The sequence below is a fragment of the Petaurus breviceps genome, unplaced genomic scaffold, assembly GCF_028583685.1.
Source record: "Petaurus breviceps papuanus isolate PSGF00001 unplaced genomic scaffold, PetGlider_PUasm1.0 90845, whole genome shotgun sequence".
Lineage (NCBI taxonomy): Eukaryota > Metazoa > Chordata > Mammalia > Diprotodontia > Petauridae > Petaurus > Petaurus breviceps.
In genome coordinates this window covers 7,823,885-7,841,050 of record NW_027187359.1, presented here as the reverse complement: position 1 = coordinate 7,841,050, position 17,166 = coordinate 7,823,885, and the positions used below count along the sequence as shown (strand labels likewise).

Genomic DNA, 17,166 nt, shown 5'->3' with positions numbered 1-17,166 from the left:
TGGTGCGCTGTAACGTTGCGTCACCAAATCCGCTAAGGTCCGGGGAGAGATGCAACTGATTTAACTCACCCTGCCTGGCAGGCCTGCTTTCGGCTTTTGGAAGAGCCGAAGGGGAGTAATTTTCTTACTGCAGCCTCACGCAGTGCACCGCAGAAACACACACACAACACCTTTCCGTAAAAGGGGGGATTTTATTAGGCGCAAACATCCCTAAAAACATTTCTAACTTCAAGTCTGGTCCAGAACCAGCCAGACCACCTGTGGATTCTAGCTCTCTCGGCCCCCTACTTCTCAATACTGCGGGTTTTAAGGCCTGAGCTGTGCCCACATAAGAGCTTATTCGATTTTTAGGTCCGAATGAAGACTTGGTTCAGGAGGCTTTGATTTTTCGAAGCTGGGTCCCCCAGAGTAAGATGGAGATGCAAAATGTGGTAGTGCCCAGGATTCCAGAGAACATGAGGAGTGGGAAGGAACCCTGTAACATGCCATGAGGAACAAGTGTCAGCAGAGCCTTACAGAGATATATATTTTGTCATTCCCCCTCCACCCAAGCACACCTCCCTAAAGGGCAGTTCTCCCCTGGAGGCTCCCTCTTCATCCAATCAATTCCAAATGACTGCAGGTCCCAAACCCACTTCCCACATCCTACATCCTCTGGCTGAATACTGATCAGTAAATTTTCTCATTCCAAGTTGGTTCATATCCCACTCTTCACCTCACGTAGACACTTGTAGCCATGGAAGCCACTAGTACAAAGGCACTGAAAGAGGCCTGGACCATCTGGGACGCAATATGCATTCTCTGGGCACAAAACTGCAGCAGGAGAAAACCACAGTATATTAATGACAGATTCATTAGGTAGTCAAGGCTACCCATACTTCTATTCCAACCCCAAATCCTTCAAACTGCTTTCCAGGCCAGGAGCAACAATAGAAAGGATGAGACTGATTATGTCCTTATCCACATGGGGTGAAGGTCTGTGAAATATAAGAAAGCTCCTGAAAACATGGATGCTAATTAAAGTCAGGGACTACTTTCCCTTGTTCAAAAGGTAGAGTCTAAGGGAAGTGAGGCAGTTCCTGGAAGCATGGAAGTGAAAAGTCGTACCTGGCTCCACAGAGCTATTGCATGGACTTCTTTGCCCCTGACAGGTACAGCTGTCAATACCACAGGTGATATTATCCCAGGCATGATACCCTCCAGGACAGTCAATGTTCAGCGGCAGTACCCTGAACATAACATACGATTGTCATGCCATGCAATCAGATGTTGCTGATCTCATTATATGTTTCCTGCTTCATTCTACTCACAGCATTTGGAGTTCTGTGAAGTTACGGAAGATTGAGGTAGATATATTCAGGAGGGGGTTTGCTTGTAGGTCCCTGCAAATCAAAAATATCCACTGTTACTATGCCTTACCTAGGGAAGTTCCCTGATTCCATTTGTGAGAAATAAATATTGCTCTCTTCTATTTAATAATTATTGGATTAGGATCAAGGTTTTTCCCCTTTTCTACTTCCTCATCCAGAAATCAACCAGTATGGGAAGTATCTCTTAGAGATTGAACCAGGTCAAGATCTAATCAGACAGTAAAAAAATTCTTTTTTTTTTTTAAAGCAATCGGGGTTAAGTAACTTGCTCAAGGTTACACGGCCAGTTATTTCTGGGTGTGGTGCTGAGTATCTGAGCCCAGATTTGATCCCCAGGTCATCCCGACACTGGAGCAGGTGCTCTTACTAGCTGAGCCACCTGGCCGCCCCTAAGCAATTGGGGTTAAGTAACTTGCTCAGGGTTACACAGCCAGGTGTTTCTGGGTGGGTGCTAAGTGTCTGAGCCCGGGATTCGATCTCCAGGTCTTTTCAACACTGGAGCTGGTGCTCTTACTCGCTGTGCTATCTGGCTGCCCCTAAAAAAATTCTTAAAAAAAAAAAGAAAGAAACCCTAAGTTTTGGCTAATGGGTGTGTCCCTACTCATTGTGTTTGTTCAGAAAGGCTTGAAAAAAATGTTGATTCTCCCTATTATCAAGACAGATGACATGGAAACTGATGTCTCTTTGACCAAGATTTGAGTGACCTAAGTCACATATTCCAAGACAGCCCACCTCCCATTGTGTTAAACAAGGCAACCCTCAGGAAACTTCAAAAGGCATATAAACTGTGACCCCCACAGCCATTAGGGGTCTTTGGCCTAAGAGAGACTGCTGGGGCAACTAGGTCTCGCAGTGAATAGAGCACTGGCCCTGGAGTCAGTAGGACCCAAGTTCAAATGTGGCCTCAGACACTTAACACAAAAACTAGGTGTGTGACCTTGGGCAAGTCACTTAACCCCAACTGCCCTCCAAAAAGCAAAAAAATAAAAAAGAGAGACTACCAAATGACCATCCTTTTATTAAGAAACCTTATTAATAAAGTGATTACCCCAAACTACATCTTTCGAACCTTTTTAATTGTCACACACATATCTCTCAGCGCCCATTGCTTATGCAAGACTGTCCAGATTGAAGGACCCCCACATTTCTCCTGGAAGGCCTCCCTCCCTAGTGATCCAGCTCTTCACCCCTCTATACTTATGTCCTCTGGGAAGGAGGACCCTGAGAGCACTTACAGAACAATGGCAGAATGTGCCTCAGCAAAGAGCGGGTCCAGTTCTTTTAGGGAACAGTTCTGAAGATCTAATCTAAAAGAAGAGAAGGTCAGTGCAATCCTGTCCCTCTTGCCCCATCCACCACTTTTTCTTCCCACCAGCATAACTGTTTTGCCACCTGTCTTTTTTGTCTCCTTTTCCAGCTGGCCATCATTTTTTGCAGACCAGCTGTGCAGACAGCAGACCCCAGGTGCTGTGCTCCATCTTAATCTTTACCTATCTGGGACCAACCTGTCAGAATATTTGTGTCTATTAGAAAATAAGGAGAGGGTTCTGTGCTACTTATCTAGAAAAAGTGTCTCAATTCTGTCACCAGAATACTGGTGGCTCATTGCAGGATGGTACAAAATGCAAGTTGTATAAAAATCTAAGTTTTTGTTTTTCCTCAAATACAGATGTGAATGTCCACTAAACTGCAAAATCCTCAGTGTTTGAGACTGTGCTCTAGTCTTGTTTTTCCCTCAATATCTCTTATATTCAACAAACATGTATTGAGAGCCTACCATGCGCTGTGCATTGCTATGTAAAAGTACTATACACTGGCAGATGTAAACAAAGAACACTGACCTCAAAGAGGTTACAATCTATTGGAGGGAGAGGACAAGAACAAGACACAAAAAACAATTAGAAAAATTACTTGGGCATTTAAGAACAATATAACAATGTCACAAGGAAGCATCTGATATCATGTGTTACAAAGCTACAGAAGATCAGAGGGATCAGGATGGGCTAGAATGATCACTGAAGGCTTCATGAAAGAGATAAGACTAGCTAGGATGGGTACAGAAAAGTATGGACAATATTATGGGAAGAAAGAAAAGCATGAGCAAGGAGATGAATGTGCTACAGCCAGATTCACATCACAAAGCAATTGTTAGAAAGAAAGCTTGCGTCCAGAATGCCACACTCAAGAGTTTATGCTTTATTCTGTTGGCATGGGGAATCTCAAAGTTGACCTGGCAACAAAATAAACAGGATAGAAAAACTGAAAGAAGAAAAGACCAATTAGGAGACAATAAAAATACTTGCAGTCAAGGCTAGATTATGATGATGCTGTGGGAATGGAGAGTAATGGACTGAAACAGATAAGAGACAGAATGAAGGCAGAATGGACTTGGTGACTTACTGGGGGCAAAGTTGAGGGAGGATTCAAAATAATTAGGACACCTTTAGACTGGGTATTTGAAGCAATTCTATGAAAAGTTTAGCAAGTAATTGGGGATATACATGTAACACCTCATTTTCTTTATCTGTAAAATGGCAAACCACTCTGGTATCTCTGCCAAGAAAATCCAAAATCAGAGAAGACTGAAAAGACTAAACAACTATCTAGTTAGGAAAAAGGTATAACTTTTTTTTTGTGCGGCAGTTATGTAGAGTCAAATGGGAGAGGTGGTCCATAGGGCTTTCCCTAGCCAAAATGGCATGAGGATTAAAACGTGTAAGGACCATGTATCTGTAGGTTTGTGTTCTGAGAATCAAAGATGATGTTTCAAATCACATGGTTGTATATAACCACACAGCCCATTCCTCTTCCTTACCCCACAATGGTGCCCTGTTTGGTCAGACAGCAACGTGCTCTCATTTTAAACTCTTGTGTCCGATTACAGTAATGGTCAACCTCTGACGTGTGATGTGCAGGCCCTGGACAATATTTGCATACCTTCAGGACATGTAAGGTCAGGAACAGACAAGAAAAAGAAATGGTCAGAGTAGTGCTAACTGACCACCAAATTCTTAGTTTATAATGGGGCAAATTCCTACCTTACAAAGGGACAATGAGATTGCATCACCTCTTCATTCAACATAGAAAAGTTAATATCACACACCAGATTCTTTGAAAGAGGCTCTACCCAGGGTGGCTAGGTGGCACAGTGAATAAAGCACCTGCCCTGGAGTCAGGAGGACCTAAGTTCAAATGCGGCCTCAGACACTTAACACAAATACTAGCCATGTGACCTTGGGCAAGTCAGTTAAGCCCAATTGCCCTCCAAAAAAAATAAGTGAAAGAGGCTCTACCCACTCCTCCCTAGTGTTTGTTTTGTAGAAAAATGTATTCCTCTTTTTTCCCTTTCTTTTGTGTTAGCAATCAATTCTTCCATTGGGTAATATCCTTCCAGCTGCTACTCTCTACTCTTTCTCAACCTCAATCTGTTAGAAAAAGCTCATCACCCACTTGCAGATCACCATTCAAAAGCATTTATTTACTAAAACTTATTTAAGTACAGTAATTTATATATACAAACCTGTCCCATTGATTTGTCGAGACATGAAAGATTTTTACAACACCTCAACATTGGCAACATCCTATAATTTTAGATTGCATTATAAGCGGGAGTTTGTTCATGTAGGGTATGAGTTGACCCTTAAAATGGCAGAAAGGATAAAGAAAGTGACATTTTAGCAAATGTTAAACTAGTAATAGCTGTGTTAGCTAGCTCACACTCACAGAATGTTAGAAAGTGATTTTTGGAGATCATTTCCTCCCATCTCCTCCACCTCTCAACCTCAGATTTACAGGGAACTAGAGATATCCTGGATGTGACTCTGGGTCACTTAAATATCTGTGTCTGTCCCCTGTCCCCACAATCCCCACGGCAACTAAGACCATACAGTAGAGAGAGCATTGCCTCTGCAGTCCAAGGACCAGAGTTCAAAATCTAAGTATAAAATACTCTTAAGTCCCTGGGCCTCGGTTTCCCCATCTGTAAAATGAAGGAGTTGTACTACATGGACTCTGAGGTCCCTTCTAGCTCTACATCTAAGATGCTAAAAGCTAAAGAATGAAAGTAACTTGCCCAAGGTCACACAGCTACTTCAGTGTGAGTGACTTGAGACTGCTAGATAATGCAGTGGATATAGCAGGAGATCCCAAATCTGTTACACCTGTGTTCAAATACTGGCCTTAGACACTTACCATGTGTGTGACCCTGGGCATGTCACCTGACCTGTCTCAATCTCATCATTTGTAAAATGGAGATAACAGTAACATCTACCAACCGGGTTTTTGTGAGAATAAAATGAGATACTAAAGAGTTTCACAATATAAATGATCATATCCTGCCTTTCAGTTCCAAGCTCCCTTATAACTAATGATAGTAGCTGACATTTATAATTAATTGTACAACCTGTAACAGATATTTGAACTGACCTTTAAGAGTATGGCTCATTAGTAGGATAAAGTCAGAAAAACCTGGGTTCAAGTTCTTCTGCTGACATACTGGATACGTGACTCTGGGGCAAATCCCTTCAATCTCTGCCCCCCCCCTCCCCCAGGTAGCTCTCAAACTAAAGCTGCCCATCTGCATCGGCTGAGGGGATTTCCACACCAGGAGTTCCAACCCAGACGAATCCCCAGGCCGGGGTTCTTAATTTTATGAGGTGTTCCCCAATAGGATAATTATCCTGTCGTCCTACACACACACCAGCCCCTTGACTCCTTCCGCGGAATGCTTAGGCTGATACTTTTCTAACACTTTAGTTCATGTCCGAATCGCTGGGATATGGGACGGGAAGGGGGTGGGTCCAGGAGAGGGTGGCCGGAGGGCCGGGCAGGGCCAGGCGCCCCGGGCTGGCACGGGGACCCGGGCGTCTGCCTCGACCCAGAGGAAGCGGGCGGCGCTGGCAGCGGCCAGGCAAGGGGGGCCCGTCAACCCTTTTTCCCACTTTCCCCGACCCCACCGACACCCTCTTCAGTACCTCGGGCAGCGCCGGGGCCCTTCCCGCGCTCAGAGCCAGGAGAAGGGGTACAGCCCTGGATAACCAGCCCACAGTCGGGCCCAAGCCCACGGGAGCCATTTTTTTTCTCCCTCTTCCCTTAGCGCGTGACGTCAGCCATCATGTGGGGGAGACTACGCGGGCGCGTCGCCGCGACGTTGGCTCCCCCCACCCCCGACAGTCGATTGGTCTCTCTGAAAAAAGTTTCGCCAGCGCCCCGAGGACTTTTAGGAGATGCTCTTTCTTTGTTGGCGAGCTTCCCGCCCCCAGCTCTCGAGTTGCTCCACGGTCTTTTTAGGGTTTCCTTTCCCGGGTCCCTCAGGGAGGCAGACCTCCTTCCCTCTCCCATCTTTGCCTGGGGCCCCGGCCGGTTCTTTCGCAGGTTCGGAGGCTCCCTGACTCGCAGTCCCCTGGTCGCGCACTCGGCGACAACCTGGGGTCCCTGTAAGTCCTCGACTTCCCGCTTGTAAGTTCCCTCAGTTAACGCGGTGGGCGTAGCACCTCCGTGAGCCGCATTTGCTCCAATTAGGAGGCGCAGCTGCGAACGCATGACAGTGGCGTCATCAGCCCTCGCGCTCCCTGCTCGGAGTAACCCCATTCGGGGAACCCACGTGTGCTGCAGGAGGCCAGGGGTAGCTGGCAGTGGAGCAGGCGTGGGTGGGGTGGGGGCGGGTCTGAGAAGGTAGAGATACTATCTCTGCTGGTAGTAGAAGAGCATTATGATTTGGAGCCAAGTAAGTGAAGAGTCTGTTGGGCAAAGGTAAGCCAGCAGTAGAGGGAGAGAAAGAAGGACGTAGGACTGAGCCTCCCAACCTTGGGATTAGATAGGGGGAGGATTCCTTATTTTAAATTTTTTATAATTTTTAAAAACATTTTTGAAAAAAAAATTTTAAAAATAATATTTTTGGGAAGGGTTCTTTTTGCGAAATCCGGGATCAGTGTCCTCAGTGGGGGAGTGAGTGGCTCGAGCTTACTCCTCAGAAACAAGGACTCCCCCCCACCTAGAGATTTCGAGCGAAAGGGGGGCCGGGGGGAGACAGAGAGAAAGAGTAGGTGAGTAGTAACCAATAGAGAAAGAAGAGAAAAGAGAGGTGGTGGTGGTGGGAGCAGTTGGGGGAGAGGTAGAAATGAGGACGGCTCTGCTGAAAAAGGAAGGAGGAGCAGTCAGGCAAAGGTAGAGAAAAGACCTTTGGATGTCCGGATCTGCCCTTTCTTTAATCACAGAAAAGTAAATGACGAAGAACTGGAAAGAGATGGAGGGGACTTATTAGCCTTGGCTTAAGCAAAGGAGGTAAGGCATGTAGAGACACCATACAAGTCTGAGTCATGACCTGGGCCATACGTATTCCCAACTTTGCTGCTTTGTGACCTTGAGCAAACCACTAATCTCTGGGTCTAGGTTTTTTTTTGTAATATGTGAGGGGTTGGATTAGTTGTTTTCTAATGTCAACTCTAAAACTGTAAAAGAGGATAAGGAGGGGGCTATGCTAGGAAGATGAAGACACTGACCTTTCAAAGGGTTTTTGGCAGTTTCTTGCTCAGAAAAGAGTAATCAGGCAGTAGGATGTTTTTGTTAAAATTGTGATTAAGATGATTTATTTGAGTACTTTTTGACTATCAGCCAACAGGCATTTATTTATTAAGCACCTACTGTGTGTCAAGTTCTGTACTAAGCACTAGGAGTACAAAGAAAAGCAGAAAATGTTCCTTACTCTCAAGGTGCTCACAGTTAATGGGGAAGACAACATGAAAACTATGTACAAAAAGCTACATACAGAATTTGAGGTAATCATAGAGAAAGGGGCACTTGCTTTAAGTAGGGGAGTGGTAGTTAGGTAAGGTTTTTTGCAGTAAGTGGTATTTAGCTGGCACTTGAAGTAATCCAGGAAAGCCAGGAGATAAAGTTGAGGAGAGAGAGTTCTAGGCTTAGGGGACAGCCAGTGAAAATATGCTCAGGAAATGGCATGCTTGTTCAAGGAACATGAAGGAATCCAGTGTCACTGGATCACAGAGTAGGAGGAAGGGAGTAAGGTATGCATATATGAAGATGGGAAAGTTAGGAAGGGGCTAAGTTGTGACTGGTTTTAAAAGCCAAACTGGATTTAGGGGCAGGTAGGTGGTGCAGTGGATAGAGTGCTAGACCTAAAGTCAGGAAGACCTGCATTTATATCCAGCCTCAGACATTTACTAGCTGTCACCCTGGGCAAATCACTTAACCCTTGTTTGCCTCAGTTTCCTCAGCTGTAAAATGGGGATAATATTAGCACCTGCCTCCCAAGGTTGTCCTGAGGTTCAAATGAAATAGTAATTCTAAAGCACTTAGCACAAGGCCTGACACATAGTAAGCACTGTATGTATGTTAGTTATTATTATTTTATTATTATTATTTGATCCTGGAGGTAATAGGGAACCACTGGAGTTCATTTAATAGGATGGTGACATGGTCAGACCTACACATTGAGATCATTTTGATTAACTGAGTGGAGGATGAACTGGGAGATTTGTGGCAGGTGCCTATAGGCAGGCACTAACAGTAATAGGAAAATTAGGAAAAAGGGAAGGCTTGGAGAGAAAGATAATTAGTTCAGTGTTGGATAGGTTGAGTTTAAGATGTCTATGGCACATTCAATTAGAGCTATTCAAGATGCAGTTGGAGATGTGAGACTAGAAGTCAGTACTTAGGTTACCTGCCTGCCAAGGGCACCCATCTTGCATCTGTCTCATAGAAACAAGGCCTCTCAGCAAGCTTAGAACAGTTCATTTCTAAGACATTGGAGGTATCTGAATTTTAAAAGGGGATTCTTGAAAACTGAAAATCCTTTTTTCCTTTTTAAACCCAAAGGAAAAACAGGCACATCGTGACAAGGATTAGAAGAAATATTTTAGAGCAGGACATCTGTGTGCTTTGTGTCTTCACACCACTATTCTCCCTACTTGTGAAGCTGACCCTACCTGTGAGTGTTCTTTATCTCTAGTTTTTAGGACAGAATTTCCTAGCTTTTTAAAACCTAATACACATTTGGGAAGGTCACCTAGTACTTCATCAGTCCAAGTATTTGCCTACCCAGAAGCACATAATATTAGACCTTCCTCATTTTATATATGAGGAAACTGAGGCCCTTTGAGATGAAGTAATTTGCCCAAAGTTCATCACTTAGTGGTAGTGCTGGAACTAGATTCCAAGTCACCGGATTCATAGGACATTCAACTACCCATCAGCCATCTTTCATCTTATTTTTGCCACAGTTATGATTACCTCCACCCTCACCATAATACTGAGGAAGAGGGAGGGAGGGAGGAAACACAGAATGTTGCAATAATGTCAAGGACATCTTTGTGTCAAATGACAGGGTCCCAATCAGAAACAGTTGGGAAGTAGTCTACATGAAGCTCTATTGAGCTTATGATTAATACAGAGCATGTGCTTCCCCAGATTCATCAGATGTGAGTTGCCTTCCACCTTGTTTTTGGGAGTTTCACAGGTCAAGGCAGAACTTTGTAAAGTCAGACTCTGATTAGATTTGTTCATGTGATCATTGTGGGTGGAAGGCTGTCTCCTTAGGGAGAAGAAGGGAAGCCTAAAGGGGAGAATTAGACTGGGGAGGGAGAAAAACATAAAGTATGTTAATCAGTCTCTAGATGGCCTGAAAGCTAAACTCTGTTTCTAGGGTAACTGACTGCCCATTCTGGCAGTAGAAGTTAGAAGGTCAAAGTAACAACACGAGCACTTCTTAGCTTCCCCTTAAGAGTTCTAGCTCTTGGGCAGCCAGGTAGCACAGCAAGTAAGAGCACCAGCCCCAGTGTCGAGATGACCCGAATCCCAGGCTCAGACACTTAGCACCTACTCAGAAACACCTGGCTGTGTAACCTTGAGCAAGTTACTTAACCCCAATTGCTTAAAAAAAAAAAAGAGTTCTAGCTCTTTCCTCGCTTCTCCCCTGTTTTTCGTTCAGAATAAATGGTACTGACTGTCATTTGTTTCCCCTGAATTGTTTGTTCTCCCCTGGAGCAGACATAGAAGTTTCCAGAGGCAGAGCTCCTCATGCTGACTGCAGTCTGGAATAGCATGTGGGATTAAAGAAACATTTTTTCCTTCAGCCTGTTCCCCTTTTACTCCCAGGCTCCTTTTGGCACAGTGCCAAGTGGTGCCCCATGAGAAGCCTAAGCTCTCTAGGAATGTTTCTGAAGCCCTGGCATTCCCTCTGATATTCACCCACTCCTCAGCCTCTCCAGTCTTGGTTTAATTTTGTGGCCATAAGGGTCACTACTCCCAAGGTATCCTAGGAATTGAGACTTTGACAATTTATTCTATGAAAGGGTATAATAGAACTTAATCATTAGTTAAAGGAATTTGTTCACGCCCTCATCCCTGGCCCCACCTCAATGGATTTAAAAGATTAGACCCTTAGTCCTAGTCAGTACTCCACCCATAGGAAGCTTGACAACTCTTAATCAGCCAAGCAGCAGCTTCTGTAGGAGATCTCATCTCCAGGTGTGTTTACCTCCCGGAAGGCCGTTGTCCTGTTTACTTTCCCTTGATCTTCTTTCTTTCTCTAATTCTTAGCCCCTCAGCTTCACCAGCACCAGGTGTTTCTGCTAGGGAAATAGTTCTGGGAGGGTTTGGAGGAAGGAGTACCATATTGTTTGTAACTGGGGATGTAAAGAATAGCTTTTGTAGTAGCCTCAGGAGAATCAGCAGCAGAGAATTTCTAGGACTTTGAGGTTACTTCAGGAGGATCCTGAGAAGAGACAGCAAAGCTGCCAAGAAGGACAGTGAGGATTTGGGAGCTCTTGACCAGAAGTAATGATTGAAACAACAAAATGATTAATCTTACATTCCTGCTGGGCTCTGGCGCCAGACTGTTCTGTACTGGCTTGGTGAACTGTAGTTATTGGTTCTGTGCTGTGTTGACTCTAGTTGTTGGAATGTTGACCCTAAGGGGTTTGAATTTGAACAGATCTGTAGTCCCTAGGCAGGTCTTGATGTCTCTTCTCCTATCTCTGTGCTGGCTTTCTGCCCTACTCCATCCTTCCCTAACCTGTACTAGAGACATATCTGTCTGCTTTCAGATCCTTCTATAGTCCAAGGCTGAATTGGCTGGCTTCAGGCATGGGAAGCACCATGGGGAGTGGATGTGAGAGTAGGAAGAATCTGGCTCTGACTTGGTATGAGTTCCCTTGACAGGATTCCCTGATTCTTTTGACATCTTGGCTTCTACCATGCCCCCTGGCAGAGGAGGAGAACAGTGAGGAGAGTGATTGGGCACCAGGTTGTAGTTGAAGTTCATCTTTTGCCTTTGCACGGCTGGAGAGCATTGCAGAATCTGTGAGGGATACCGAGGTACAGGGCATGGGCATCAGAGAATTCTATTCGGGGGTAAGTCCATCCACCATAATCCCTTTGACGGCAACCCCTCCAACAACCCTATCCCACTTCACCCTTGTGGACTATGGAGTATGTGTACTGTTGTTGGTGTTATCGCTTGCAATCGGGCTGTTCTATGCACGTCGAGGCAGGGGCCAGAACACAGTCCGCCAGTTCCTGTTGGCTCATCGTAGCATGGGCTCCCTGCCTGTGGCACTATCTCTACTTGCCACCTTTCAATCAGCTGTGGCCGTCCTAGGAGTCCCTGGGGAGATCTACCGTTCTGGCACTGAGTATTGGTTCCTAGGCTGCTCCTACCTCCCAGGTCTGATGGTGTCTGCCCATATCTTCATACCCATCTTCTACCGACTGAACATCTCCAGTGCTTATGAGGTGGGTGGAAAGGAGACTCTACAGGGATGGGGAGGAAGGGAGGACGAGCAGTGGTGGGCTTTTCAGACTCATATATCCCAGGGTTTTTTTCTATTCCATAAGAGAAGAGCTTGAAAATGATGAAGGGATTAGGGTAGAATTCCTAAGCTCTGCTCTGTGATGGAGCAAAGATTTTCCCTCCTACTTCTTGCCCTCTGTACCTCCATAAACAGCTTGAGGTCAGAGATGTGGGACTTGGGAGAAGGTGGAGAGACCCAGACTGTGACATGATTCTCTTCGCTCTGACATATTCTAGTACCTGGAGCTTCGATTCAGTAAGGCTGTGCGACTATGTGGAACCCTAACTTTCATCTTTCAGATGGTAAGTAGGAAAAGTATAGGAAGTTAGGTATGGAGTGAGGCATATGTTTTTCACATCTGGCCAGTGTGTTCATTTGTTTTACTTGACTGTATTTTGTTACAAGGAAGGGTCCTATTATTTTGAGTTGTTGGAGTAATATCAGTGATTTTTTTTTTAAGAGCATCAGTAATTTTTTTAAAAAGAGGATATGGAATGAATAAGGCAAAGAGGAACACATAGGAAATTAACATAATCCTGCCCTCATTTGCCTCCACTGGCACAAAGTATGTGTGTGTGTGTGTGTATACACATAGATAAACACATATCACTATGCCCTAGACTCTGAAACCTTCTTAAGCCCAGAAGAGGGTCTGTAGGGACAAACCAAGGACTAGAAGAAGACATAGAGAAAGAGCAGTATACTTGGGTACAAGGGAGCAATGTGGGATATTGGAGCTGAAACAGTTCTCTCTCCCCTTCCCACTTGTTCTTATTCTCTGACTCTCTCCCCTTTTCTCTCTTCCTTTTTCCTCCTTCCTTCCCCCAACAGGTGATCTACATGGGTGTTGTTCTTTATGCCCCAGCCTTGGCACTCAATGCAGGTAAAATGTCAAGGCCCCTGTATAGGTCTGGCAGGATGTCCCAAAAATGAGGGATGTTAGAGCTTTCCAAATAAGAATCAGTGTAGAAACTTTCCAGGCCCTTTGGACTGATTTATATGAGAGAAATAACTGTTCAGGTGACTAGAAATTTGTTAATTTATCACTAAATCTAAACTGGTTAATAAACAGCTTTTGATGTTATTATTAAAGTACTTTAAAGCTAACAAATTATACACTCTGGATTTAGACTGACATGCATTGATGCTTCACTAAAGTTTCTCTCTTAGTCTGCATTTGAAAAGTGTTGTTCTTTTTTAAAGCAATTGGGGTTAAGTAACTTGCTCAAGATTACACAGCCAGTTATTTTGTGTGGGTGCCAAGTATCTGAGGCCGGAACCGATCCTGAGTCTCCTGACGCTGGGGCCGGCGCTCTTACTCACTGCACCACCTGGCTACCCCTTGAAAAGTTTTTTAAGTGAATTAAATTGTCGCTGAGGAATGAACAAAAAACTGAACACACTCCAGTTATGACAACCAACCTTGGTTCTAGAAAAGAATTAAGAAAATATCTCCCCTTTTCTTTGTAGCAGTGGGGGAACTATGGGTATGGCATATTACACATACTGTCAGACAATGCTGACTACTGAGCTACCTTTTTTCTTACTCTATTACAAGAGTAGGGCAGAAAGGAGTGGAGGGATATATTTCAAAAAATGAAGGTTATGTAAAAACAAAAATATATGTATACCATACATATAGGGGTTTTAAAAATAAAAATACTTAAATAAAAATAAATTGTATCTAGGAACCTCCCTCCCCCCAGTGAGAATTTACTTTGTTATCTGCTTACAGTGACAGGCTTTGATCTGTGGGGCTCAGTGCTGACTCTAGGCATTGTGTGTACTATCTATACTAGTCTGGTAAGTGCCCTGAGGAATGTGGTAGGATGGGGTGGAGTGGGTAGCAAAGGTAGAAGTGATTCTGAAAGGATACCAGCAACATGCCACCAGGAGGAAAGGCCTGGATTCCAGATGTTATGGAGAAGAACTCTATAAGGTCTATCTCCTTTTCTTCTGCAGGGTGGGCTGAAAGCAGTCATTTGGACAGATGTGTTCCAGGCAGTGGTCATGTTCCTGGGGCAGCTAGCTGTTGTCATCGTTGGGGCTGCCAAGGTGGGCGGCTTGGGGCGTGTTTGGGATGTAGCTTCACAGCATGGCCAGATCTCTGGGATTGAGTGAGTACTCCCCTGCTCCCAACAAGGCAGCTGTAACATGTGGGAACTTGTGACCTGACCTCAGACATATATCCAGAAGGCAGTTTCTCTAAGCACTGGGTGGAATGGTAAGACAAGAAGGAGTCTTGATAATTGAAAAAAAGAAAGGGAGACAACAGCCGGTCCTTGAGGCATTGGAAGTGTATGGGGGGGCCAGGATTTTACACAAGTAGTAAAGTGTGGTATGATTTGAGGGTCATCCTTAGCACATACATATAGGACTTTCAGAGTTTTAGGGAGAAGCATAAGGACTTATTTTACTTAATTAAAACATTATCTTTCACAGCCCTCTGGGATTTTCCACTTAGTGCATCCAGCACTTATGTAGTTCTTTAAACTTTGGGTGTCCTCCCTCAATTCTTCCCTCTCTCTCCTGCCCACCCTCCCAGGTTGGCCCCAGTCTTGCTTTCCCTCTGATACCTTCTCAAAGGAGGGCAGGGAGTCTCTATCCAGGGACCCATCATAAGGTGACTGGTTATTCTGTTGCAGCCTAAATCCAGACCCTTTTGTGCGGCACACCTTCTGGACTCTGGCTTTTGGGGGAATCTTTATGATCCTCTCCTTATATGGTGTAAACCAGGCCCAGGTACAGCGCTACCTCAGCTCCCGCAGTGAAAAGACTGCCATTCTGTGAGTTGAAGGAAAAGGGAGAGATGGGAGAGGAGGGATTCTAGGGGAGGCTGTTGGAATGGTTGTCCCTAGGATGTCAGCCCCACCCCAGAGAGTCCCTGTTCTGGACTCTCCTGGAGACTTGGGTTGTTGTGTCCCAGCACTCTGTGACATGTGTCCCCACCCTGGCTTCTCTTGCAGTTCCTGCTATGCCGTATTCCCCTGCCAGCAGGTGACACTCTGCATTGGCTGCCTCATTGGTCTCGTCATGTTTGTCTATTACCTCGACAACCCCCTAGCACTGGAGCAAGCTCAAGTCTCCTCTGACCAGGTGAACTTTCTGTAGGGCATTGTCCTGCACTGCCATAAGAATAACGGTGGAACACATGGCACTCTTCATGGCAGTAGAATATAAGTTCCTTGAGGGCAGGGACTTTGTATACCCCACACAGATAAGGAAATTTAGGTTAAGTAACTTGCTAGGAAGTGGCAGAACCTGGGATTCAAACACAGGTCTTTTGATTCCAAATCCAGGACCTTTTCCATTGCAACATTTCTGTGCAGTTAGTGAATGTATTGACAGCTCGCTATGTGTTAGACCTTGTGCCAGTTCTGCTCCCTGCCTGTGTGAGAGCAAGCACTCTATCTTAATCATTTTAGTCTCTCAGCACCTAGCAGAGTGGGGTCCGGGGCTTAACACCAGGCCCTCTAACTCTAAATCCAGAACTCCTTCCTCCTCTTGACCATGCTACTAAGGCCTAGTATGGTGAAACATTCATACAGGCAACATTCCCATATCCCACAGCACACTAGTCACTCCTAAGAACTGCTTCCCCCACCCCCAAACATACATACACACACACACATTCAGCTTTTCCCTAGTCCTGCTGCATTCCAGGATTGGGATGACCTGGCTTTCCTGGATGCCTTGAGCTGGAATATCATGATAATATCTCAGGGAGAGTTAGATCATTGAATGTACTGCTCTGTCTACAGATGGTCCTATACTTTGTGATGGATGTCCTGGGGGAACTGCCTGGCTTACCTGGCCTCTTTGTTGCCTGTCTCTTCAGTGGTTCTCTCAGGTAAGGTCTTTGGCTGATTTTCCCTACAGAGTTAATGATGCTCCTTGGGTCCTAACAGTTGAGGACCTGGTCCTGCTTGCCCTAAGAGGGAATCCCAGTATGTGGAGTACTTCATAGCCCAGCTTTATTTGTGTCCCCCAGCTTTGACAAAAGATTCCATTGTCCATGCAGACCAAATAGGAAGGCTGCCTTCCAGAAGGCGTCCACTCTTTTTTCATGGAGAGCTTTTTCTGTTACACCAAGCCATTCCCTGAAAAGAAGACCCTTTAACAGAATTTATCCTTGAGCTCCGCCAGCCAGAAAGAAAGCTGGCTGTTGTTGGTTTTTCCTTGATCCGGAGCAGAAGGCTGTTCAGGCTGTTGACTGTGGTGACAGCTCTCCTATAACATTCTCACAACCTTGCCCCAAGTCCCCTGCACTACAACTAGTCACTTAGTGCAAAAACTTCCCTGCTCAGCCTTGGAGCCAAAGCAAACCTCTGTCTTCACCTTGCTTTTTAGCACTATCTCCTCAGCTTTCAATTCACTTGCAACAGTCACCATAGAAGATCTGATCCGACCCCACTTCCCCGAAATCTCAGAGAATCGTGCCACCTTGATTTCCAAGGCTCTTGGTAAGTTCTTCCTATATTCCTTCGCCCTAGTAACTCATAAGCTTCTTGAGAGCAAGAGGACAAAGGCTGAGGTTTTTTTTTTTTCATATCTCTAAGCTCTGACACATAGTAAATTATTAATAAATGCTTGTTGGATTAAATTGAATTGGCCCTTTTGTATTTTTGTCACTTCCAAATTCATCATTACCATTGTGATTTTACTTTTGCTAAGCACTTGTTCCTAGATCAGACTGAGCTGGCTTCTTTATCTGGAGTGAGGGACATAGTTCATTCAGTGCTTAGAATATAAAGCCCCTCTTATATCTGTGAGCAGGAGAAGCCCCCAGCTCCCCTGAGAGGGTAAAGGGACTCTTGGGTAGGAGAACCTGGGACTGTGATAGAATTATAGACTTTAAAAGGAGGCAGGGAGAGGAAGACGAGTCCTGCTTCTTCCTCCTTCCTTCCATATTAGGATTCATCTCTTTGTATTCTTCCTTTCTCCTCCCCTAGCTGTATTCTATGGCCTGTTATGTCTGGGAATGGCCT

The 17,166-nt window shown here is 45.0% G+C and overlaps 2 protein-coding genes across 2 annotated transcripts in view; one reads left to right on the top strand and one right to left on the bottom strand.

The window, feature by feature from the left end:
• Positions 1-171: 171 nt before the first annotated feature.
• Positions 172-6,514, bottom strand: ATRAID (all-trans retinoic acid induced differentiation factor). The gene is made up of 7 exons (XM_069072059.1): positions 6,344-6,514; positions 4,186-4,307; positions 2,606-2,677; positions 1,311-1,382; positions 1,108-1,229; positions 716-813; positions 172-475 (listed from the first exon to the last, which is right to left on the bottom strand). Exons 1-7 carry the CDS (start codon positions 6,440-6,442, stop codon positions 371-373), a joined length of 690 nt encoding a protein of 229 aa, XP_068928160.1. The 5' UTR covers positions 6,443-6,514; the 3' UTR covers positions 172-370.
• A 2,810-nt stretch (positions 6,515-9,324) lies between these two features.
• Positions 9,325-17,166, top strand: part of SLC5A6 (solute carrier family 5 member 6) — an 11,787-nt gene continuing 3,945 nt past the window's right edge. Inside the window, 11 exon segments of the mRNA XM_069072061.1 lie at positions 9,325-10,853; positions 11,547-12,119; positions 12,415-12,480; positions 13,010-13,061; positions 13,914-13,981; positions 14,141-14,295; positions 14,824-14,964; positions 15,145-15,274; positions 15,940-16,028; positions 16,529-16,641; positions 17,131-17,162. Coding sequence (XP_068928162.1) covers positions 11,712-12,119; positions 12,415-12,480; positions 13,010-13,061; positions 13,914-13,981; positions 14,141-14,295; positions 14,824-14,964; positions 15,145-15,274; positions 15,940-16,028; positions 16,529-16,641; positions 17,131-17,162 — 1,254 coding nt within the window. The 5' untranslated portion in view covers positions 9,325-10,853; positions 11,547-11,711.